The 26,711-nt window shown below is 39.5% G+C and overlaps 1 protein-coding gene across 5 annotated transcripts in view; it reads right to left on the minus strand.

The window, feature by feature from the left end:
- HECTD4 (HECT domain E3 ubiquitin protein ligase 4) overlaps nucleotides 1–26,170 on the minus strand; it is a 72,194-nt gene extending 46,024 nt beyond the window's left edge. For 4 of the 5 annotated variants that reach the window (XM_040576842.1, XM_040576839.1, XM_040576840.1 and 1 more), the window contains exons 1-14: nucleotides 25,707–26,170; nucleotides 14,922–15,439; nucleotides 12,197–12,286; nucleotides 11,710–11,840; nucleotides 9,281–9,389; nucleotides 8,503–8,641; nucleotides 7,450–7,620; nucleotides 6,001–6,193; nucleotides 4,506–4,667; nucleotides 4,297–4,410; nucleotides 3,311–3,451; nucleotides 2,716–2,948; nucleotides 2,208–2,353; nucleotides 540–610 (exon numbers count right to left, since the gene is read on the minus strand). In XM_040576842.1, coding sequence (XP_040432776.1) covers nucleotides 540–610; nucleotides 2,208–2,353; nucleotides 2,716–2,948; nucleotides 3,311–3,451; nucleotides 4,297–4,410; nucleotides 4,506–4,667; nucleotides 6,001–6,193; nucleotides 7,450–7,620; nucleotides 8,503–8,641; nucleotides 9,281–9,389; nucleotides 11,710–11,840; nucleotides 12,197–12,286; nucleotides 14,922–15,439; nucleotides 25,707–25,883 — 2,395 coding nt within the window. In that variant the 5' untranslated portion in view covers nucleotides 25,884–26,170. Of the gene's footprint in view, nucleotides 1–539; nucleotides 611–2,207; nucleotides 2,354–2,715; nucleotides 2,949–3,310; nucleotides 3,452–4,296; nucleotides 4,411–4,505; nucleotides 4,668–6,000; nucleotides 6,194–7,449; nucleotides 7,621–8,502; nucleotides 8,642–9,280; nucleotides 9,390–11,709; nucleotides 11,841–12,196; nucleotides 12,287–14,921; nucleotides 15,440–25,706 lie in introns of those variants that run through there. The other variant, XM_040576843.1, reaches the window with a different exon arrangement.
- Nucleotides 26,171–26,711: the final 541 nt, after the last annotated feature.

The following is a 26,711-nucleotide window of genomic DNA, read 5'->3' on the forward strand; positions in this document are numbered from 1 at the left end:
TACAGTGTAACCCAATCCCCTGTTGATATTATAGGCTATTAAAACTTACTGTGCACATAGTGCAATTTTAAATCCCAAAGATGTTGATGCCTGAACATGTTGCTATGAGGTAACAAATTACCATGCATTAACTGCTTCTGCGTCCAGACAACCATTTCACAATGAACATAAGCAGATTCTTACTCTTTTCACTGAGGACTAAAATTACTTCTGGTTACTGTAGAATTGCCAGGTATCATTAACTGCTAACTAAGTGTTCTAAAATATAAGCTAGACCAGAAAAATCATTAATACTGACAAAAGAAAGCTTTAGTCCTTTTAAGTTTCAAACAGCTTCCTTGCAAGTGAAATTTCCTTTTCTACAACTAACACGCACTTGTCCATGTAGCCATTCAGAAAGCAGCTTCAGATTTTGAAGCATTCCATAATTTTTCCTAGGAGAGGCTGGATTTAAAAACAGACTGTACTCAGTATTCTGAACTGGCCTTCCTCCAAAGGAGAAGTATTTTCATATTTTATTTTCAATTAGAAATTCTCACCTTCAGTTAAGACCAATTTCAATAAATTATTGATTTCTGCTTCTCCAGGATACAGGATATTTAAACCAGAGCTAAAAGAAAAAACAAAAGTAGTATTATCTAACATACATAAGAATGAACAAGATCTCAACGGACTTGTGAAAATAGCACCACAGAATCCCAGCTCAGTATCTGATGTACCATTTAGAATTACTAGGCAATAGCTTCTTCCAGCTTAGAAATGAAGCGTCATGAAATAAGCACCTGCTTTCTCTCAGAAATTCTGGTAATCAACTATGTTTTATTGTTAATTTAGGTCCAAAAGCTTCTCCAAGAGCTAATTGCTTCCCTCTGAGAAATTCCACATTAATAACTTGTATATATGACAGCACAAACATTTTTCAATAAACAGACATGTCAGAAAAAAATGGATGCTGGCTTAGAGAGTGAGTCAAACAACTCTGGTGATGGGACAAGAGAACAACAGAAGATACAACAGCCAGTAATCGGGAACTCACTACTGTTGAAGTTTTATGTAAGGAGCCAATCTTTAAGGGTAAGTTTTCATCTAAACTAAGCAGAAAATCCTAGAACTAGCACCTCAGGAACGGCACAGCTATGTTTGAATACTCTTTGGAGACGTTTTACCCCTCTCACTTGTGATGAACTTCATCCTTTCTACACAAATTACCACATCAAGGTAGAAAAATCACAGTAACTTATCTGGAGTACTTTGCAGCAGTCTGAAGTGTTGAAACTATTATGCAGGCTTTTTTCCTTCTACAATTTCCCTGTCCCCACACCCTTTTAAAAGTATTTCTTTTATAGAGAAGAAAACTGGTATGCTTTTCAGCTTCGTACTGAGAGTAAAGATTATTGCAGCTCCCCACCCTCTGGCTCATGCTGACCAACTTGTGATTCTAACACCAGGAAAAGTTATCATACACTGCAAACTAAATATGAGGTTTCTATTGGTATCTTAATCCCACAGTCAGAAGACGAGAGGAAGAAAGATATTACCTACTCCCCACTTCTGATTCTGTATAATTAAGTCTTTGGAAGATACAGAATTAAACAACAAAAATGCAGCTGCTGTCCATAGAGTTGATGCGATACACTTCCCCCACCCAAGAAGGGAGAACCTAAAAAAAGCTACATGATACCAAAGATGTGCTATTATTATTCTTCACTCATTCACATAGTTGCATAAAGCCACAGAAATTTGGGATGTCATGATTCATACCCCCCCAAAAAATAAATAAAAAAAAACCTCAAGCAGGCTGATTTTCAAAAGATTTAGTTCTCAACCTCTGGACAGCTTCCCACTTGAAAGCAGATTATATTCGTGCTTGGGACATTTGAAACAGCATTCCCTGCCCTTGAGTTTTTCATTATCTCATTTTTGTGATATACAATCACGATTTTTACTGGTTTTCAATAAGCATTGAAGAAAAGCATTCTAAAGATATTCAATAAAAAGCAACAAATTAAAAGAAGTATGTCAAGAAAGTAATTACTGTTATTTGACTCATCAGGGCAAACATACTGCATTTGCCTTCTTCCACAAATATAGACTGAAATAATTTTAATCACACTAAATTAATCTAAATTGTATTACATAAAAATGTAACCGCTGAATACAACTTGAAAGTTTATCTGTTGTAACATTATTTGACAAAAAATATTTACCTAATAGCTAGGCAAACCTCCTTCTGAATTTCAGAGCAAATCTGGTCCCTCGGTGCCATCAACAACTGCCAAAGTAAAAGGCCCGACCTTCTAACAATATCTCTGTTTCTTTCAGTTTGTGGGCTGAAGAAGAATTTAAAAACCACCTAAGAAAAATTAAACACAACAACAGTAAAAACCATGCAAACAACATTCAAGTTCTTATTTTCTGTAGTTTCTCAAACTATTTGCCTAGGTCGCTAACAGTCTCAGTCAGAAATTGAGGTTTCATTCCCAAAATTCAGTATTTTAGCAACCAGACAAGCTATTTTTCTTCTTCCATCTCCTGGCAGAAGAAATTAAGAAGTAAATATGTAACTTATCTGTATTCCACCTTTAACTGGAAAGGTGGCAGTTATGTTTAAACTAGCACTCTCAAGTGGGTGTATAAGATACTGCAAAGCCTCTGCTAGGCGAATCTACGTTAAATTGGATGCAATTGGATGGAGTTGGGGAGATGTTCTTGTACCTGAAAGACAACAAGGATGCAGCGTATTATACAAGTATCTCCATTCACCATAGCTTTCTCCATAATGTCACAGATACTGCTGAGATGATGTGCTTCAATTGGATGCTGCTTCCCCAAAAAGTTTGTTATGGGCAGATTGTTGCTAGCTGCAAGCAGATTGAGTTGGTGGATACACATGGCACCAACATGGTGCAGTAACTGGTTAATAACCTCATTTGTGGTTGTTGCATCCCCTAGAAGAAGACGAGCAGTTTAAATACTGGCTACAAATAGATTATAAGATTAGAATTTGCTTCTAAAATGCATTATATCATCAACATCTGTAACTTCAGGACTCCCGCCCACATTATAAACGAAAGAGAATTACATGCAGTATTTTTTAATGTACTAAAGGTAACAATAATCTGGAAACTTCCAACTTTTTTTAAAAAGGTTTATTAAAGCAATGACCAAATAAGTGATCAAGGAACTTTTCAAGGATGAGCTCAGATTTTAATATAAATTCTCAGAAGGTAGTTTCTGTATATTTATTCTATGATAATCACACATTTCACTTCCACTTTACACAAAATGCTGACTTCTATGTTTGCCTCACCTTTGGGCTCTGTAATGATATGGCTAACTCCCAGCCTCTGACAGACACAATGGAATGCCTGGTTCCCAGGATTACACCACTGATCGATGTAATCATTAGAGCACGTCCATATCATGTTATTCATAGTATCGTAACAGGCACCTAAGGAAAATATTTTGCACAGCAAACTTTAGAATATAAAAAAAGACTGAAGTATTTTATAGCAGATATAAATCTAATTATTAAGCTTTAAAAATTCTGTTATGTGTCACAGTAATTTAATAATAATGCATTAGAATGAAAAACATTAATGGAAATCTTTTAAGAAAGGAATGAAGTAAATACACATCCTTTTTGATGTCTCAAGTAAACATACAACCCCATCCTTTTCAGGTAAATACTCCAGTGCTTATTATTTAAAATAAGTATGTAACATATATTATTACTCCACAAAGTTATCACACATTGCCACAAGTACATAAACTGAAAATAGCTGAGGTCATCAGACACCAGCAACTTTAAGAAAAAGTGTGCATGTGTGGGGGAATTTTACTACTACTATCGACTATTAAGCATCTTACAATTTGTTTGAAAAGCCTCGTGGTTAATATATAATATTTTTACTAAAACTGACAGTTTGCATGGTGCAAGTTTGTCAGTCAGTCATAGGGAAATCAGAAACAAATACAATGTCTTTCTGGCTACGTTGCATTTAAGTATTTTAAAATATAGAGATAAGATGAGAGAAGAGAACACTTTTTTTAACCTGCTTAAGATTCTTTTCTGCTACAGTTAACATTTTTCTGGAGATTGTATGCAGCTGAAACTGCAAAGAAAAACACTGAAAATTTCCTCAGGGAATTCTGAACTTTCAAAAATGTAAAGTTTACAAAATTTTACAACAAGCACAAAACCTCACCATCTGCAGAATCTATTACTGTAAATTGAAATCCAACTAGCTTAAGGGTTGGATGTGTCTAGTTCCTAAAAACAGATCATCTTCTTACCAAGTCCTGGTACTAGAGCACCACGTCCAAGTGAACTTCCTGCAGCATCAATGAGATCTGCTCGGCTTGTGAACTGCCCGTCCGAGATATTGAACACCAAGCTCGAAGCAAGAACTACACAGAAAAAAGTCTCCAATAAATTTCTGAGAAGTTTATTGCATTTCAGAAAAGCAAGGACTTAAAGTCTGCCACAAATGTATCTGACTTACTTTTTAAAGATGACAAAGCACTCGTTCCTCCAAAGAGTGAACGTGTTGCAGAACTGCCTGATCCACCTGGGGGTGGGACCAACATCACCAAGTATGTTCCACATGTGTATATTGGAGTCTTTCTCAACATTTTCAGTGGCAGCCCACAACTAGTGTTAGCAGCTGAAACATCAAAAATCAACATGTCTTCATAACCTGAAAAACTTACAATAACAGGCAGCAAACAAGGAAGATTTATATTTGGAGTTTTAAATAAAAAAATATGGAAATTCACATAAGCTGTATTTTGCAGCATTCAGAAGATGAGTGTAGGGGTGGCCTCATAATCCCACATATCAGTGTCAATCCCCAGAAGGAAACAATTTCACAGGTTATTTAACTAAAGAGAACAACTTAATAAAGGTAACAATCTCTTGTTTGCAAACCAGGAAAATTAGGAGGCTAAAATACAAGTTTAAAGAAAACTGTTTTTAAGACTTATGTGGTGATAAACATATTGAAAGCAGTTTTAGAGCTTCTTATAGAGTTTTTCTAAACATAAAGAGACAATTTAAGATTCACTACGCACTTACTATTTTAAGTTCTCCTGCTCAACATGAAATGTATAGTCATAACGATCTAGCTCCTGTCACAGCTGATCCACACTTTTCTGAGCACTGACTAAAGAACTGGCCAAGAATAACTGCTGATTCTTCTTCTGCACCACACTAGTTAACTAGCAAAATAGAGTCTTTAAATTATCTCTTCAAGCTAACTCTTTGTCAATTTCCCTACAGGAATATATATTTCCTGCTGAGGTATTTTCATTAAAATTAATTATAATTGTTTAAAATTGAAGATAGTAAGCTCATTTAGTTTCAGATGTGTGTATAAATGAAAGAGGAAGAAAAGAAACTAAGGATAAACTGAATAAAATCTTAAGATAAATGTTAGAGCTCCAGATCATCCTGAAAGCTAGCACTGTTCATCCATAATTCCCTAATTAACTTGTGTAGTTTCTACAGGTCTGTAAAAGAACATCCAGACATTCTGCAAATTTTAATCAAAAAAAGCAAAACTACCTCTAACAGTCAACTTGCTTATGAAGCAAGAGTTTCATTTGCTAAATTGCAGTCCATTTTTATATATCAATTCAAAGCCCAGTTGTACTTGCATCACAAAGTGCAATTATCAATCCAATCAAGTGTGGCATAAACCCGTCCTATAACTGAGTAGGTCACCAAAAAGGAAGCTATGTATACAAGCATTTCCTCCAGTTCTTTGTTCTTAAACTTTCCCCACAATCAGTGACTGATTTAGCAAAGGAACTTGTAATTCAAACATTAACCAAATACTGCATATATATTTCTAATACTTATCATGGAAAGGAATGCAAGTTTTTTTTTTTTTTTTTTTTTTTTTTTACATGTCGTAAGAGATTAGTAATTACTAGAACTGATTATATGTTAAGAACCAAAATATGAAAAATTACTGAGTCAGTAAAATCTCTTCTGACCTGCTTGGTCCTCTTTCAAAGTATTAGAGATGGTAGAGCCAGTGAGAGCAGCCAATGTTGCTGACGGGGAAGCTCTGTACCTAGACAGCCTACTGAGAAGCATCTCATTTATACTCTTTGCAGATTCACCCTCTTTTCTCATTAATATAATGCGTTCTTGTAGAGGATTTGCTATACATATGCCATTTTCTATCTATTAAATAGAGAAAGAAAAAAATTACTTTTAGACATTAAAGTCCATAGGAGACCAATTAACAATGAATAAGTGAACAATATTATATATTGAGTAGGAATAGGAATATACACTTAAAACTTAGTGTCAAATTTCTTGGGGGGAAAAAAGTTATGAAAACTACACAGATGTATATTTATTTCACTGGTGACTTGAAGATTCAGAAGAATATCTTCCACCTGTTCTGCTCTTGAAGACAGAACCACTTGCCACAGTTTTAAGTTTATTTATGGAACTTTACTTTAAAAATATTTGAAGTCTCTGTAAGCTTAATATTGTTTCACTGGCAAGTTTTTGTAAAGAGAGGCCTTACATCATTTACTAATCATTTACTAGCCAGGAAGTATAAGTGATGATTTTCTTAAACCACATCTCTTAATGAAGAGAAGATCTGATTTGCAGCATTAGATATTTTCCATAAACATTGTGCTCCCAAAGCCTATCACTTTCAGCTCTATCACCCCACGAAGTACAGAGGCTGTACAACAGCTACTGAGTACAAGTACAGATATTGCTCCCAAAGTACTCCATCAAAGCTAAAGCCCTGTATAATTCTAATTTTCAAAACTAGATGTTTATGAATTGCTCTAAGCTCTTCTCTGTAAATAAATCTTTAGACTGAGATGCTTCATTGTCAAATTAAAATACACACAGAAATGTATGCGCACGTGTATACATACACATATCTATATACACATGCATATACATATGAGCTGTTGAGAGAAAAGGGTGTTCAAACTACTGATACATTTCTCCAGGCTTATTTTGCATTTGGTTTTACACTAACATCAATGAGTGCCATACAACGTAAAAACATCTCAGGTTGTAAAATGCAGAGTAGACAAAACAATTCTATTTGTAACTCATGGGTACTGACTAGCTTTTAACACAATGAAGCAGATCCACAGTAAACAACGCTTTAAATCTTAGTACACTGAATTACTGTCTCAGCATAAAACTTAATTACTAGTTATAATAAAGTATGTTTTACATTACAAGACAATTCATATTGTGAGTGTGATAGTCGTATGCCCTCTGAAGATAGAGCTGAACAATACACCTTCTGTTCTGTTATTTTGTAAACACATTACAAAGAGCTATTCAAATTACTTATCAATATTCAAACCTATTATGTTTATTTGAAAATACTGATATTTAATTAAGCAGCAGTCACGCTATCAACTTCAGGGTCACAGAAGACAACTAAATTTGCTTACTATAAGTTCAAAAACGTCCATAAAGACCGAGTGGCCTTTTGGTGTTTTTTCGTTGAGGCTTGCAGGAGACCAAATCCAGTAGAAGTATGTACCATCTGAAGAAAGATGCACGGTAGTCATAGTACTGCCAACTGGAAAGTGATTTACTGGCATTGGGATTATTTGACATACCTACAAGACAGAAAGAGCACCTTAGCAGTTCTGATTTTGAAGTCTGTTCTTCTGAATACGAGCAGCATACTTAGATACATAAGATCAAATGAAGTTAGTCCACAAGAGGCTTTTTAATGGACATAACATTACATGAATTTGTTTTGAAGAGCTGCTGTGCAACATTTGCCAAATTGATCTATTGCATACAAAACAGCTTGCACACCTAAACATCTGACATGCTTAAAAATAAAAGGATTAGCTCTTTTCACTCAAATGACTGAAAGCATACTCACAGTACCAAAAGGAAAACGCACATACTAAAAATTTATCTACTTTCTGCAACTTCTCTGAAGCATTACTTGTAACTTTGGAAGAGGATGGGAATCCAAACAGTTTCAGGAAATACACTGGACATGAATATGTAAATCCATCCTTAAAACCAAGACAGGGAAAAACAAAAAAGCAAACTACAAAGTAAAAAACTATCCATTTTTACAAAGGATGACAGTTGGCTGTTTACAAAACCCAATTAAATCAGAAACAAAACCTGAATAATGGCTGTTCAGGAAGAACATGTTTTCAGTTGAAGTCAATTTTTGCTATTGTTTATAATACGATCATACTATACTCTCTCTTACAATACTACCATAACATAATACAGCTAACGTCTATGTGCATATATGCGTATACATACACACGTGTGCAGAAAGTAGTATCTATAGTATAACTTACAAGTTCTACAAGGCAATTTTTTAACTGGGGTTTATAAAAGGCAATTTCACAAAGTAAAATGAATAAACTTCAAGCACAACACTACTTAAGAGTTAGAAGTGACTGTGATAACTTAAGAATGTTTTCTTACGCTAACTCTGCAATGAACATACTAGCTGTTCCTTTTACCTGAAGGGTATGCTGATCCACAACCTGGAAAAGGGAGTGAGGCTTATTATCAAAAGAGACGGGCCGATGAAGAAGTTTGTTGTTGCCAAAAGCAACCCACCCAGTCTCCAGCTCCTCGTTACGGCAGTACACAAAACCACTGACAAAAAAAGCAGTACATTAAAACTCTTTAAAACTCTGCAGGTTTCTTGTTTGCTCATTCTTCTAAGAAGAATTCACAACCACATTCCTGAACTTTGACTGAACTTAAATTCAAGTCAATTTAGGTCAGCAATTTCCGTTGCAAAGGTTTTAAGCGTAAGAAGTCTCATGACTTCTACGCAATAAAGAAGCAAGGAGGTACAGTTAGTCAAATCTGCACTAATTTATACAGTGAATTACATAATTAGAAAACAAATACTTACAAATCCAGCAATCTTACAGCTATACCTAAAAATAGTCTATAACTCTCTCTCAGAGAAAAATGAACCAACTTAACATACATTGAAAAATAAAAATTTGAAATACCAGCTATTCTGCTACTATACTTCTTTGCAGAAGACTAGACTACGTGGCCTCCAGAGGTCCCTTTAAACCTACATTATTCTATGATTCTAGAGAAAACACTCAAGATGACTTTCAGATAAGACCAAAACATTAAAATAACTCTTAATGAAAACGTGTAACATACTCTAATCTTGTTACTCCTAACATTTGAGAAAGGTTTACCAAAATAACAATTTACATTCTTCCAAACAGATCTGCAGACTAGCAAATATTCAACAATGCTGTCACTTACCGCAAAGTACCATGTAATCCAGATCCCAATTTGCTTATTCCTCTGCCCACTGAATTAGTTGTATAAAGATAGAGCCCATCTGCTGCAAGACAGCGTCCTAAGTCTGCATCTGAATCAGGAAGAAAGAATAGAGCAGAGACCTTTGATATAACACAAAACTAGAAATTCTCCATGGTCATTACACTTCTGCTGTAGCTACAAGAGCTACTGAAAACCAACAGATGTTCAAGACAGGTCAAAACTGACAAGTCAGAACCACTTTTTTTAAATATTGAATTTATTATTCGGTGTTCTAAGAGATACCATAAACTAGTAAAAACTCATTCTTTTTACTGCAGCTTCTTTACCTTTCATTCAACCTTTAAAGTTGTGTCTGGATTGCACACAACTTGCACAAACACTGTAAGGCTAATTTAAATTTCCAAGTGTTGCCAAATAAAAGGAATTAGGTACTAGTCACCCAGCTTCCCTTCTGAGACAATAAATGACGTTAGTTCATTTGAATCATGAAAAAAAAACAGTTTATCATCTATTTCTGAATAATTTTCTTTTCCTGTGTATTATGCTCTCATTTTAGTGTTAAAGACCAGTCTTCTGGTATTGCTGAAATATATAACATTAAGATATTAATTTATATATAAACAAGATATGTTTATATATATTTAACAGAAGCTTGGGCCATAAGTTTAAACTGGCTCTTCTGCACACTATTCAGAACTGTAAATACTGTAGGAACCAGACTAGCATATCCAACTGTGCATAGGAACACAGGAGTAAACAACAGAACTCATGTCGAGTGGAAAATTCCTTTACCTAAATATAAAATAATTTGGGCATTTGCTATTAAAACGCTTTCAGAATGACACAGAGGACCAGAAGATCATTCTCTTCTGGTTTTGCAACAGGTAATGTTCAGAACCCAGAACTAGAAGCAAGATAAAATAGAAGTAAGATTTATGACTACACAAGCTCAGGACAACCGCCGCTGCTCTAACATACTGTTTGCGTGGAAGAAGTAATCTAATCTTGAGCCTTGATCTAATTTCTCGTGCAACACCATGCTTCTCTTACAGCAGCCCCTTCCACCTCTGAACTTTGCTAAATTGAGACAAAACGTATTTCTACCACAGCTCAATCACTCACAAAGTAGTAATTATTAACAATCAAGAACAGACACACAGGACAAAGCCTTGTAACAGGGCTGTCAATAAACCATTTCAGTCAACCTACTTAAGTTCACATAATCCGAACAGTCATCTAGGGGAAGAAAAAATATCTAGTCACTCTCACAGCAAGAAAACTTCTTCAAGATATAGATGTCTTCATCAAATTTGCACATAGCCTAAAATGACAACTCAGATTTGTAATTTCCTACAGCTTGCATTAAACTTAATGAGATGTCATCAAAGCTTGACCTAATATTTCAAAAGCTACATGAAGTCTCTTAATTATTGCAAAAACAGTAAGCAGGCAAAGCGGAAAAACTGAAAATTAATTCAGGGAAAGAAATACAAGGCAAAACATTAAAAATAACCGTACAAGACCGATTCAACAGAAACAAAAGGAAAACAGGGAAAGGGGGGAAAAAAAACAATGAACTTGTACTTCTAAAAATAAACATGCTCTGCCAGCGATAGCTATTGAATACAGTGATACTGCACAGGACAAATAAATTACACTTACTGAAAGGCTAACGAGTGGATAATATCCATAAATCAGTTTGACCTCTCTGTAAAATTCCCACTGAAGTCAGAGAGGGTCACTATAGATACAGCTTTTGAAGGTTTGCTCCAACTTGATTACTGGACAATTCAAAAGGGAAGCTGATCTTCAGAAACCAAAAAGTAACACTTTTCTGAACCCTAATAACTTGTATTTGAAAAAAAATAAGTCTGGTGTGTTAACATTAGTTACATTAGTGTAGCTTAGGATTTACCGTCTTCATTTTAATATAAAACTATAAAAAGGATACTTTTTTCTATCTGATCCCCAAATCAATTTACAAAAAGTCATTTACATATCTAGCTAGATTAGCTTAATAAGAACGGGTATGACAAGCCAAACAATGTACATCACTTAGTACGCCTGAAATATCAGGTCCATGTTTTCAAAACTTCAGTTTTGTATATTCACACTATGACAACAAAGTGCCCAAGCCACTGCTGCTCTCCCCCCTTGTTATATCTTGGGCTTCGGGACACTCTTGTGATGTCCAGTTCTCCCCCCAGATGGCCTTTCTAAGCCCTTCAGCTTTCAGTTATTTGACACGTACTGTAGTTGCTTTAATGTGACTTCCAGCAGAAAAGAAGAAATCCTTTTCAACTCTAAAGCCTTACGTTATTTTTTTTATTTTTTATTTTTTAAATTATCACCACAAAAAAGTACTCTTGCCCTCCTCCACTGATACTGACAAACATAAAATAATTTACCTTTATTTTCACCGCTGGAACTACTATTAGCATCCGGTGCAGGTAACATGTCTTCGAAGCCCCAAGACACTATATGCTTTCCTCCAAGCAAACAAGAGGGTGATCCAGGTCCCCCCTCCAAAAGCAACAACCTTAAAGCACAAAAAATAAGTTGCACAGAAAACAGTGATAGCAAAAATTACCTACATCAAAAGTTAAGATGAAGATTTTTTTTTTTAAACTTTTTTAAAGAAGTATTTTTTCCTCTGTCAGAGTTCATAAGATGCTTAAAAGAATCATCAATATTTCATTAAAAAAAATAGCGGATCCTTTTAGATTTTACTTCCTAATGTTTTCCTTCTGCAACTGAGTAAACTTCAATCTTTCCTAGAGCTTTCAAAAACCCTAAAGCCTTTTAATCACATTTAAAGACATTAATCCGTAAATGCATTTACACATTTTCAGAGCTGGTGCAAAAGTGCTACAATTAGAAAAAGTCACTACAAACCTGTATAATACATCAGCCACAGGCAAGGATCCTAGATCAGTCTGTTTCTGTAATAGATGCACTGTATGAACAAAGGTTTTCAGCGACCCTCTAAAAGGATAAGAAAAACATGAATAAAAGATGTCTATCGAAACAAGACTGAATGCACACAAAATCTACGTAGAATATAATATCCAGCACCATAAAGAGAGAATATCCGAGATATTTCATCAAGATTCTTTTCTAATTTGCATTTCTTTTCTGGATGATTTTCATCCTTTTGTGGAGGAAGTGAAAAGAGGAAGAGAGGGTAACATAAAGGCAGCGTGCTGGCAAACCGCCCCTCTGAGTCACCCTGTCTTTTTGGAAGAAGATGAAGCCCCATGCAGGTAGGGAGAGCAGCAGCTGTGTCATAAACAACATGTGCAGAAAAAGCAATCTAGGCACATGATAAAAGGCCTCAGGTTTGCATCTACTACAGGCAGCTACTTCCAATATTTCTTGTAGCTGATTAACTGTTTTCAGATCTTCCAACCTAATCTGCGGGTCTTCCTGGGGTTGAGCCAAAAGGATTAGTAAGAGCTGCTGCAGACACACTCAGAGATGGCTTTCTTGAATAAAAGAAAATACCAAACTAATTAGTTTATTATTGAGAGTCTGATTACTTTGCTTCCAAACACGAAGTTGGAAGCTTTTCCCCTTCTGAAGCGATAGATTTAAGTGTATACAAGGACCAGATACTTCAGAAAACAAAACTAAACCTAAGCAGAAGTCATTTCTGATCCTGCCTAAAAATGTGCTGCTTTAAAATTTTACTGTGGTATTTACAAACAGATGGAGTTTGTAACTCTAATTGTAGTGCTTGCTCATTCATAAGATTAATTCTTTTTTTTTTTTTTTGGGGGGGGCAGGGATGAGAACTTATGGAATCTGTATGTTAACACGGAGGAAAACACTGTATTTCTGTAGAAATAAGGAGATAGAGGTGTTTAAAAATATGTTCTACAGTTTCTACTTGAAAGATCAACATATTAGGAAGAAGTTACATTTTCTGAAAGAAGTGGTTGGCTTTATTTCCAGGCACAACAGCCTAGCTAAATACAAGGTTCTTGACTGCGTCTTGGATATAATAGCCAGTTATGAATTGATTTCTCCAGAAGCATGACTGATGAATTGAAGAGATCCCTACCAAGCACTCTGCTGAACACAGCCTTTTGCTTTCTGCCACACATGGTTGGCCTTGGCTCTTTAACTCTCTAACGGCCATTGTTTCCCCCTGCACCTCCACGAACATGTTTTCCCCACTTTTATCTTCAGCCTAATGCTTTCACTGATAAAATTCAGCTTGAAGAAAATAACACTGAATACTTCAAAGCACCTTAATTCATTATTTAAATCAATATTCATCCTGTTTTATTTTTAGTAATGTGAAGCACACAAAATTGCAACTAGGAATCTCAAGAATCATCTCATTTTGAAGGCTTTTTCCTTTATCAAAAGTACCCAACACACAACGTTCACACTTAAAGGAAAAATGCAGGGCTTTCACAGGTAACAAAGCATGTTAGGATGTTACAACTCAGTAAGCAATGCAAGGCAGATTTGCAAGGAAAATACAAGACCATCTTTCATTTGAAAAGCTGCATCTGAAATGTAGGTCTTTTACAGAGTCACCCAGAAAAGAACAGGCCATAGTTTCTGAAAACTGACATCTAGGAGAGGGAGGAAAAAAAAAAAAGATCCTGTTTACTAAATCCAAACTCAACTTATTTATCTGAGCTACATTCAAGTGCTTTGCTTTTCAGATAAGGTAGCTGCCAGTGCTCAAGCGTTTGCCGCATACAGTAGATTTCTTCGACTTCACTAGAACAAGTACAATAGAAATTGTTTTTCATTTGAAGAAATGCTTCTTAAAGTAAATTGTGACAACTCCTGAGAACTTCAACATCTTAAAGCAGAGTTAAACTTGACAGAGAAGGATGCAATCTAAGAAACGTTAAACATTAAGGCCAAGATTTGCAAAAGGCAACTCATGACTGTAGACCCACCTTCACATGGCTGAATTTTGTGGTCCTATCTGTTTCCCCAGGCCCCATTCCCCAAAACCAGAAGGATCTAGAAGGACGTCAATAATGTCAATAAACCATTTCAGTCAACCTATATTAAAGGCTGTAATGGCCATTTTGTCCTAGATTGCCTAATGCCGTGCTAAACCCATAAACCATAAACACAGGACAGTTCAACCTACAGTAGCTGAATTCCTCACTGGCAACCAAATGAAAAAATGCCTCGATATGTTTCAGAGGGCAACAGTGAAATCTGAAATGAATTGTCCTGCATCTTGGCAGCGATGCTTTCTACTTCTTCATCTGAAGAAAGATGCATAAGCTACAGGACTAATGGGGCAGTGCAAAGGGAAAAGAGAGACAACTTCCCTCCATGATAAAAAACACTTGGAACCATTCCTAGAAGAGATCATTGAAGTAGAAGCAGCAATATGCACAAGAGACATTTCTAATGTAGATCCTTCTGTTTTTACATATGCTAAACACGCGCAAAAAATAAATGCTTATTTTACCAGTTTTACCTTTTCCAAAGGAGTATTTAAATATTAGAGAGAAAAACACTAACGTAAACCAAAAATGAACGTCAACAATACAGTCACATCATTTTTGATTCCTACCTTGAAATATAAACACTTACTATCCACATCAACCACAACTTCATCTCAATCCAGTTTCCTTACCTTGCACAAGCCAAGGCAACTAGGGCAGCAGCAGCATTTTCTTTTTGCTTATATGGAATCTGATGGCCCGAAGCAGAAGTCTCTTCCAGCCAGGAGCACAGCAGAGACTCTATTCCATTGAGACAGTCAGCTGGTTCCTTAGTCAAGCTCAAAGGCTGGCAGTCTCGAAGGCAATTCAATAGCACCTCAGCAGTTATGTTACAGAGGGAAGGGTCTGTTCTACTTTGAGACTGAATGAGGGGAAAGACCAGGAGAAGCCCCATTCGGGAAGTGAAGGGCGCCTGTTCGGGCTGTTGTAACAAGCCTTGACGCTTGAGCAAGGCCAGTGCTTCTTCGTCCCCCGAGCTCTCCCGGTCGTGCTGCTCCTCCAAGGCCAGCTGGCGCTGGGCGTTCCAGAGTCCGCGCAGGGCGTTCAGTCGGTACTCCAGCAGGCGAGCGTAAGCATTGCTCTGGTTCCCACACACGGAGCGTAACCGCTCAGCTAGCTCGGTCGGGTTCTTGGTCTCAAACGTCAGGATCTGGAAGGACGGAAAACATTGGCATTTAGGCAGGTTCTCTAAGGAAAAAAAAGTTAACATGCCTCTAGTATATCTACACAAGCTGTCCTCTACAAGAGACCATAGGATTTTTATTTCTTTATTTAAAATTAAAAAATTCTGCGCATTAAGAAAAGTTAAATTGGAGGACAAAGAACAGGCGAGTGGTGTGCAGTCTGTTATTGCTGAGTCGGCACTGCTGCTGAAGCCGGGGATTGAGGTTTTTAAACTTTCAAACATGGTGCTAGAACAACAATAATACAGATTTTAAAAGAAAAACACATGAAATATCTTAAAAGCTCCAGTGTGACAGGGTTTTGAGACAATTTTGCTAGGAAATTCAAGGACTGAGCGGTGGTGGCAAGTTTAGAACCCCTCTATGAAAAACAGTAGGTGAAGGTATTTTGTAATAGGAATCTGTATGTTCTAGTTCTAGAGCTTTTCAAACCAAAACACCATCTGTTCTGTAAACCAAATTAACAGTCTAGTTACATGCTCTCCCTTCCCTGTTTTTTTCCCTCCCCAATCTGATCATATTACACTCAGCTATCTTCTTCAAAATATTTCCAGTTGCTGCCATAGTTTAAAAAACCCGAAAGCCTCATCATCATTTCAGACAGGAAAAAAAAGGAGGTCTTTTTGGCACTTCTAAGCAGAATTGGAAACAAAGCTGCAACAGAAAATAAGCAAGCGGTGACAGAAAAACATATTTATGGGTTAGTACCCAGCCTGGTACTTGAGGGAACTCACAATTTTGGGTGATTTACAGACAAATTCTCCTTACAGAATACAACAGTTGAGATCAGCAAAGTCACTTTAGCTCTGGCAACCTCAAGGAGAGCAACGAGCTCCACATTTCCTGATACTTTGGATCCAGCGTCCACAGGGCTCCTGCCTGCAGGCCTCGCTGCCCTCAGCCACCCCAAACACACTTCTCAGCCCATCTGCACGCTCTGAGCCTTTCCTTCCCTCCCCCTGTTTACACGCTATGGGAAGGAAAATGTGATAGATGAAGAAGTGCAATGGGTAACTTCATGCAGTTTTTATTATTATAGGCAGCAGTTATACAGAATATGAAATAGATGTTTGCCTAATTCTACAATTTCGAACAGCTTGATAAAATGCTTCAGGACAAATCACATCTGCCATTTCTACAAACACCCTTGCTAAAGTCAATTAAACAGCTTTTCAGTACAGCCCAAACACTTCCAATTGGAGTCATGAAAAGTTCACTTTAAAGTGCAATTCTAAAGTGCAATTCACATAATAATTACATTTGAATAGACGTTAGGATTGAGCTTCTGAAAACTCAATCTCTTTTTATTAATTTCTTCAAAGAGATTAAGAATACTAATCCCTAAATGATATATTATGTATTTAAAATAACTACCTCCTGTTAATTTGTATGTTCCATTGTCACAAAAATAAGCTTAATTGTTTTCTATTATAGATGCAATTGCATTCTAAAACGGTTTGCTTTTGACTTCCTTGAACTGAACTAAGTATGTGACAGGTCCTCAGCTAAGCAGTAACAAGCTGCGGCAGAGGAGGAAAGAACCAACGTTTTCAACTTGAGTGAAATGCTGAAGAAAAGAAGTCTACGGTCCTTAGCTGAACTAATAACAAAGACACCCCAAAAGACAAGTCCTGATGCGCCTGCCTGGCTTTCCCTTTAGATCACAACAAGCACTACAGCTACGGATTGGAAGGGGTCGCCCGTGTCTTGTCCCCTTTCTGTAAGGTAGTGAAACCCCACAATCCATGCCAGGTAATATTGCATAATTTAGGTGGGCACGACTTTTTTTTTTTTTTTTTTTTTTTTAAGTCCCTCTATATCACTGTATTAATTCATGAACTTTGCGCAACCTCGTTTGGACTTTGAGCCAAATCTGTGCCTAGCATGTAATAATAAACAGAGGGTTTAAATATTCAAACACTCAGACATGTGAGAATTGAGTTATTTCAGCCAAACTGCAAAGTCAACCAAAGAGAGAGTTCCAGCTGGAACTCAGAAACGTTTTTTAGTATCCTCTAAGTTACCAATGTTACATTTGATAGGTTCTCTTCGATAAAACTGTAACCAAACTGTTACGGAAAGTTATGCGTTTGGGATATTAACCCTGAAATTTTGTCACTTCCTAGTGTCCAGCTGAAGGCACACTTACGAGAAGCGGTCGCTCTGGGTTCCACTCTCTTATTTCTCAGGTCCCACGGTTTAGCTGAGTCTTCATTGTATTGACTAGAGGTAAATCCTCAGAGACATCCTCAAGAAGAGCTTCAAGACTAAAATTTTCAGTGACTGGCTCCAACCAACAATTTGGGAACTTTCAGGGTTCAGAGGTACACACCAGGGAGCCATCCCACTTCTGGTTATCAAAACACCCCTCTTCCTGACCTGACACCGACAGAGCTTCAGCTGCTCTGTGCCATCCATACTGCTTCCCTTCGCACAGTCTGAAGGCTTCCCAAGGGAACCATGGCCCTTACTGAGGTTTTCTCGGCACACTGACTAGTTTCTCACATCTTCAGGCAAAGCTCGTTATCTTGAAGTCTATCTGAAGTCAAAGCAGGTTAAAGTAAAGTGGAAAAAAAAAATATTCACAAATTCCAAAGCAGACAATGCAACTACCAGTGTTTACAAAAGACAGATGAAGAAAGGAAATATTATAAATTATTTTAGAATAGATTTTCTAGGATTCATTCAGAGAGGTCTGTCCCTTCCTTTACCCAGCTGATTCACTGCAGCTCTCCCTAGGACGTGGCTCCCAGAGGCTGCCATTCTAAACACTTCTAGCCGCAGGCTGCACCACTAAAGAGGTTTTCTTCTGGCTATGAAACCCGGCCTACTCTGCCAAACCTCCCTTTTACCCACCCCTCCAGCAAAACTAATCCTTCTCCCCCAAATTAGGTTATTCTTTTCCTACCCAGAGATGATCTGAACATTCTCATTGTTAAAAGAGGCAGAGATTCATTTCCCTGCGGATGCACACGGCTGTTACCCAAGCTGTCCTCCCTGATACTCTACTGAACAGCAATTACTCATCCAACAAGGGGTAAAAGTCCCTTTCCCTGCCTCTTGGGTGCCTCAATACTTACATCTGAGTTTGGGCTCTGATTTAGGACTGCTTTCCAGCATCCTTCCATTAGTGCTATTTGGGCACCTTGGCTCTGCATTTACCTTTGCAACACTTGGGGAGATCTCAGAAGAACCAAACACCAGCACAGCACAAGCAGTCACCCGAACCAGTAAATCAGTCACCTCGCAGCACCGCTCGTTTCTGAGTAACCAGGCTTAAACAGAATCTAAAAGCTTGGAAAGGAGGGAACAAATCACTTCACTTTGCCATAAAACAAGTTACCCAAGCACCTACATCTCAAAAGGCAGCCTCTAACAGAAATAGCAGCTCAGCAGTAACACCATCGCACTGGCATAAATAAAGGAAAGAACCATACATATGTGCAAAGGAAGAACTCTAAATAAAATGCGAACAGGCAGATTATATTCAGAATTGGCAAATGATAGAAGAAAACTCAAAAGATAAATAGCCAAGCTACAAAAATAATGCACATTAACGTGCTAAGGAAATAAGAACCCAAAAAAAGTGAAGATGCTGTTTAGCAGTTAGTATACCGTAGCCATTTAAGAAAGACAAATACAAAGAGAATTGAGGAAAATAAATTTAAGATCTGTCTACCTTAAGTACATTGGTAGAGTTAAAATAGTTCAATTTCTGCTTTTAGAGAAGACAAATTCACATTTCCCATAGGAACAATCAATAATATTAAGCAAACAAAAGAAACTGCACTATAATAGAAATGGAAAGTTTTATAGAATAGCTTCTGGTGAAAAAAAAGAACAACTCAAAACGTCACTTACCTCACAAACATTCAATAACCAAGGCACCAGAATTAGGGGAAGAAATAAAACATTTCTCAAGAGGATCTTTGTCTAAATCTGATTTTGTAAGTAGGGTAAACATCATGTTGATAGTTTTTGCAAATAAGAATCCTATTCTTCAGTCCCTTTGAAAACACAGTGACTACCCTGTGACTGTGACCATCACATTTTGCAACTTTAAGCCTACTTCGTTAGCAAAACTACCTTTGAAAAGTTTTGGTTTTGAAAGTCTCAGGCTTCATAGCCTGAAATCACATGTAGTTAAACACTGTGTTAATAAAAACTTCATTGTCACTACTTTTACAGTATCTTGTCCTTATATGTTATTTCTTTATTCAATATTTAAAATCAATTTTAATAAATATTTTAACAAGAAAATGAGTGATCCAAAAGTTCAACCAGTCTGTTCACTGACATCTTCAACATTGAGAAGCAAGACAGAGATCTAATTCTAGATGACCGGCTATGGGGTGGCTGTCAGCTGTCCTGCTGTATCCAATTTTTGTCCCATTTCACCCGGGACAAGACTTTACCCAGAGACTTCTTCCCATTAAACATTTTTTTTGTCGGTGCTGTTCCAGAAAGCAGCCAGCGGCACCCACAACTGTTAGGGTGAAGAGCTGCTCTACCGACAGCGAGCACGGGACACGCTACAATTAAGACACGCTAATCTACACGAAGAGCTTTAGCTTGAGGTTTTATGACCACATTAAGTAAATTTAGAAGTGAGCTGCCACTAAAAGGCAGCTTTTTCCTCCAGCTACAATTCCTGTCCCCTCTTGCTGTCCCTGGTGCTGGCAGGAGCGCTGTGCTTTCACAACCAGCCCCCCTCCCCTACTGTTTTTGTTTTGTTTGATTCTTTTATTTTCCTCTTTTTAAGCTAGATTTTTGGCTTAGCCCAGTTACCAGGTGTGGAGCGGTAGGCAGAATGGAAAGAAGTAGAATGGAAATGGAAGAAGAAAATGCCTGGCCAATGACAGATGTGAACACTTTTTTTCAAATCAGTCTCATGCTGAATATGCTGCTTTCATTCAGTGTTAATTCTCTTACATACGGAATTGATGAACAATGACGCTGCTCACAAAGGTGTACTTTCTCCTCAAGTTATAAGAGCTTTCACTTGCAATATATCTCTAAAACAGCATTTAGTTCTTTCTCTACGTAATTAAATTGGCTGAACTTTGCACATAAAGAGAGCAACTCTCTGAAAATGGTGGCACATTTACCAATATCATTTACATCCATAATATCCCCCGAGCATTAAATACGCATTATCCTAATCTCACAGAAGGGGGAACAAACCATAGAGAAAGGCAGAAACAACCCCAAAATCATAAGATATCGTTTACAGAGGCATAAGAGTTAAGTGCAATACTTCCAAAACAATGCTACAGCTATAAGGTCATTTCTTGTGCACCACAGCATTAACATACAGGGAGCACCGCTTGCTTACTTGGTTCTTTTGACCCTACAACTAAAATCATATAGGGAGGACTGAATTCTAAGATTTATAGAATGTTCTATAAAAGAAATACCAGAATCGACAGTTTTAAGATAGCCTGAAAATTGAAATACACATCAAAATGTAAGCTGCTTCCATAAACAACATTGTATACATACTTTTAGTCCTCCACTTTCTGTTGTTCTGCCAGGTAACAGCATTTCTGCTCACAGCAATTTCTGGAGACACACAGTGGGAAGCTGTCTTACTGAAAAACACTGCCTTGATTTCTTTTAAATCATTTTTCTCAATCCTCTATAGGGCTTGTTTGTTATGACTGTGTGTTTATATTTATATATGTGCAAACACTTTCATCCTGATGTTTTATATACTGAAAATGTGCGGTTTCTTAGGAGCTGCTACATGCTTCCATTATGCAGTTAGTGTTGCAATGGAGAACTCCAATGTCACAGAGATGCACTTCCCATTTAAAATCAGAAGTTTCAAGACCATTCTGTTTTTTTTTTCCTGCTCCAAGGAATTTTAACTGTATCACCTTGCTCAAGGCCTCTATCGATTCATAAGCCTGGATATAGCAGCACAGCTTTTTAACAACTCAGCTAAAAGCATGTACTATTCTCCCTTGTGAAAGCATTAGAAACCTAATTGGTTGCTCTGAAATAAGCACGAAAAACCCATACCTTTTTACTGCACACACAATATTGTGCCAGACCATCTTTTTGTACCTGTACAAATTCATTAAACAACCTTGATATCTGAGGCGAATTGCAGCATTTGAAGGGGATGCCAAAGGCAGGAGCAGGAACGCGACCAGCCCGACAGACACGCCTGGATCAGCGGTTCCCCAGCGAGAGGCCGTAACCCCAAGAAGGGTCACCCACCTCGTAAAAAGCCAATTGTTTATGTTGGCATTAGAGACTTTTAGCTTGACAGAAGTGAAGCTCGGAGATGGAAGTAGGGTCGCAACCAGAAAGGTTTGGGAAGCACTGACCTAGATAATTACCCTCTCCTTCAGGAGTCAGGGAAAAGCAACAAAACGTTTCTGCTAATCCACGAGGGAAGCGGGTGAAAGTTGCAAGTGTAGCAGACACCTCCAAGACGAAATCATTTTGACCAAAAACACGAGTTGTCACAGGATTGGCACGTTCTGCTCAAATAGTGCTGGACTTCTCGCTACGTGGCTAGCCCAGACCTTACTGGGCAAAAGAAGAAAAACCACCACCTTATTTTTAATTAAATGTAGGTGTGGAAAAGTAATCTATCAACAGCACAGAGAGACAACTGCCCACCGCCCAGCGGCACCTCATATTCTGTCCTACAATAACGGAGATCGATATGAATCAAAATATTAAATGAGGACAGGAATACAGGATCCAGACAGCTACTGCTGCTGGAAATGCAGCCCCTACCTCATGTTAGAGCAAAGGAAAACCAGATATCCAAATGACTATTATTTCTGTTAGGCTATTATATAAAACAGAGAGCTTACAAGTTACAGGGGTGGAGTGGCACATAAGGATGTTCTACTTTATACTGTGCCTAGGTATTAAAGATTTGTCTTTCCCCCACCTACTACCTTGAGGAAAAATATAACTGAACATATCGCTAATTAAGCTGAAAAACTGTTGATGCTGCACTTTTAAAACTAATGAAGTACTGGACACAAATGGAAGAGCAGAAACAAGTCCTCCTTAAACGGCAGGATAACAACGGCAATGTATGGCAGCCAAATGAAACTGTCTAGAAACAAGTTTATCACCTGGAGGCTATGTAACAGCCTCTATGAACAACCACTGTTCAGTAATGCCCTTCTTATTACATTACCAAGGGTTAGCATTTATACAATTAACAATTTATATTGCTGGCATTCTCGTAAGACACAGCACATTGACTCTTGCACAACGGCAGATTAAACTACGTGTTTTAAGGGACTGCTACCTTCAGACATACCTCCTGGCCCTGTCCCAAGGGTTACTGGCTCTGCGAAAGACATTTGACTGGGAGGATTCTGGAAGCGGTGCAGATTCCCCCGTGGCACATGAAAGAACGGCTCACCTTCCATTAAGCTGCCCCTCCTGCGCAGGCATCGACATCTGAGGCAGAAACTGGGCAAAATGTCATGGCAATATCTTCAGCTGCTAGCCAGCCACATATGGCTGTCTCCAAGAAGCAGAAGACCTTATGCACTTTGAAAGTCATTCCTCTGTACAAAAGGCTTGTATCGCTAACCAATCTAGGTCTCTTCCTAGCAAGAGGGCCTGATCAGGAAACCCTTACCAGAAGTGGTTTCTAACATTACAGAAATCTATCAAAGTTAAAAACAAATCAACTTTTTTTTTTTTTTTTTTTTAAAAGCACCCTTTTTCTTTGTGGTAATACATCTTTGCAAATATGCTGACAGTCAGTCTGAAAAGTTGGTATACGTCATTTACAGCACATAAAAATTAAAAATAAAAAACAAATGACACTTGGAATTAAAAGGTACCCCTAGAACAAATTACCTTCACATGAAAGAATGCTAACACTTTTGGAACCTACTATTAATGGGAAAATTTTATGTGTGTGTGTGTTTATATGCATATATATATAAAAATACATACATACACTGAGCTAAATAGATATTAGAAAAATCATTTGGGAGTTGAAAGGGGTCTAAATTTTCATAAACCCTTTTTGGTATAATGCCAGTACTGTAACACGTTTTCCCTGCTTTTCATTTTATAAGTAGACAAAAACTTTGAACAGAAGGACAAAGGAAGCACGTGCAAGTACACTGACATTACTCACCAATATGCTCTTTAAAGGGATATTTAAGCAAAACAGACCAGAATTATACTTTCAAAACAAAACAAAGAGTATCCATTTAAATGTAAACCATTTTTAATTAACCACTTCATATAGAAGAGTCAATCAGGGTTCTCACTGCCACTGACAAAGCACAAGAAGTGTATCAAAGAAGTTTACTGATCAAAACAGCAGCTGCAGCATCTCCTACCTTTGTCCAATAACACATCCCAAGAGATTTCCATTTGGACCGTTTTCAATTATATTTATTACATTGCAGCTATGAGTATGAACAGTGCAAATGAGCTGCTCATTGTATTAGTCAATAACATGACCACACTTCAATAAGATGCATGCACCTATTTCCACAAAATGGCTCCTCAAAGCCATTCCAGTTTACCAAGGTAACCCTTCATCTAAAAGATACACACACAAAAAGAAAAGTTACGAGCAAATTAACTTATATTACTTGAAATTTCAAGTCTTTTTTTTTTTTTTTAAGAACAGCCCCCAACCAGCATCAAAAACTATAAACCACTTTACAAACAAGCCTTGAAAAATAAGTCACTTGTAGCCATCTATTTTTTCAGTGAAAGGAGAGAAAATGCTTCAATATTTTTAAGACCATAGATCAAAATGAGAACTGTAGCAAAAAGTAATGTTTATTTATTTTAAAGTTTTATGCTGCAAGCATGTGTAACAGGAAAAAAAATGGAACAGAAAGGATTCTGTTAATCAACGACACTGGACTGCTGAAACACTCATCATAAAAGTGTCATAAAGGCCGAGGCACAGACCCTTCCCAACCCTAACAAAAGATTCTTCAGTGCTCAAGTGTTTGTCAAGTTTCACGCTGGAACATATTCCTGGTATAGACTGTAAGATCTTAAAAGCTAAGGTGTTTTTGTTTGTTTTTAACGGGTATCCTCCTTTATTACCATCTAGCCCTAACAACGCTGTTTTCCTCACACATTCATCAGACTCGATGCTGTAATGGAATGGAATCGAAATACATTCTTGAATAGGAGCTGCGCTGAATGCCAGAGGGGACTCTGATCACAAGGGAGAATCGTTTCCCGTTTGTGCACAGGGATGTCATCCACCTTAAAATCCCGTCCCGTCCCGCTCATGTGACGCTCGCCAACATCCATTTCACGGGAGCAGCTAGCGCTCCCATCCCAGTCCCCGCTGCCACACCGCGCAGAAAAGAAAACGCGCTCTCAGCAAGAAATATCTTCCCTTCGATAAGGCAGTTGGAAGTTCTCACAAACGCCGTCGAGGCCACACGTCACGATCTGAACAAGGAGGCTGTCAGAGCTGCCAGCCCCTGCACCTGGCCTGGCACAGGGCTTCTTCTCCGCAACACCCCCGTGTCGGCAGCCAAAGCCTCGTGAAGGGTTTTGAGGCCTAAATGCCCGCGACCAAGCAGAGGCCACAGATAAAGCTGCCGCTGAACCATCCCCTGGCTCCAGCACGCAGCTCCTCTGACAAAGACCCTGTGTCATTGCAAGCCACCCTGCTGGAGAGGAGGGCGGGGTGAAAGCAGAGAAGGGAGGCACGCAGCGAAAAAAATGCAGCCTGCGAAACAGAAGCAACCTACAAGCTGTGACATTCAGCCCTTCGCCGTCCTCCTCAGATAAAACGGCCGTATAATCTGCCGCCAGCGGTTCTGAGAAAGCAAAAAGCTGGAAGGAAAATCCCAGCCGCCCTCCTGGGTCTTTAGTGGCAATCTCTGGCAGCCTAACCCCCAAACACCCCAGTATCCCAAGCACCCGCCTGTAAAACTGCCTGATTACCAACCACCTCACAGCAAAAAGACACAGAGCTGTAAACAACGGAGCCGAAGGCCACCTCAGAAAGACACGAGCATGGCTCTTACTGCCTAACCCGGCATTCACAGCCGGGCGATGCTTCACCCTCCATCTTCGCCAGCTCCTCTCCACCAGAGGAACCAGGCAAAAAAAACTCTGCCCCGGTGCCAGGCGGCTCCAGAGCCCTCCCTGGGCGCTCTCCCCCCTCACCACCATCATCACCCTCCTCCTCCTCCTCATCCTCGGCGCCCCCTGCCCGTTCCCTCCCGTTCTTCTCGGCCTCCCCCCCCTCACCTCCAGCTCGGTGTCACCGGGCTCGGCCACCCCGATGATCTCGCTGGGCAGCTCGGCCAGGTCGGTGACGCGGATCAGCCCGTCGTGCAGGAAGATGGTCTCCTCCTTCACCGACAGCCACTGCGCCGAGTCGCTGGCCGCCGCCGCCGCCGCTGAGGCGGCCGCCGGGGACCCCATGGCGCGGCCGGCGGGGGGGCTCGGCAGGGCTGAGGCGAGGCGGCTGCCGCTACCCCCCCATGACGGGGGCAGGGCGGGGGCAGCGGGACGCCCAGCGGCCGGGGCACCGGGCAGCCGGAGGGCGGCGAACAGCAGCGGCGGCGGCGGGGGAGGCAGCAGCGAAGCGCGGCGAGGTGCCGCCAGCGGGCCGGGGGGCGTCCGGGAGCCGCCGGGAGCCGCCCGCAAACCGCCGCGTCCCGCTCCCTCCTCACAGACACAGGTGACAGCGCGACGCCATGTTGGGGGCTGAGGCGGGCCCGGCATGCACCGCGCGGGGAACAATACACCCTCCCCGGGCTCCCCCCCCCTCCACCTCCGGGTCCGCCCCCGGCACCCTTGGGTGCCGCCCCGAGGGCTCGGGAGACGCCCCCGGCACCCCGCCTCCGGGGCGCCCAGCACGCCTCAACCCGCTCCCGGCGCGGTCCGGCGGCTCCCCTCAGTGCCTCGCCCCGCCCCGAGGGCCGCTCCCCTCGGCCCTGCCCCGCTCCCCTCAGCCCCGCTCCAGCCCCTTCAACGCCCGGCTCCCTCAGCGCCCTGCCCCGGGAGTGGCTCCCCTCACAGCTTCCCCCCCTCTCTCGGCCGCTCAAAGCCTCTCAGAAACCCGCAGGACTCGCCAGCAAGCAGCCGTGTGCCCTCCAGTCCGTTCCTCCACATTTATCTGTGTTCACCACACCGCCATACGTGTGGAGAGAAAGGAGATCAAAATAAAAAATCGAGCCTTTTCTCTCTTCTGTGCACCGTTGTGTAACCTTGCCTATTTTCCATCGGTCTAATTTCACACACAGTTGG

This window comes from Cygnus olor, chromosome 17, assembly GCF_009769625.2.
Source record: "Cygnus olor isolate bCygOlo1 chromosome 17, bCygOlo1.pri.v2, whole genome shotgun sequence".
Taxonomy (NCBI): Eukaryota; Metazoa; Chordata; class Aves; order Anseriformes; family Anatidae; genus Cygnus; species Cygnus olor.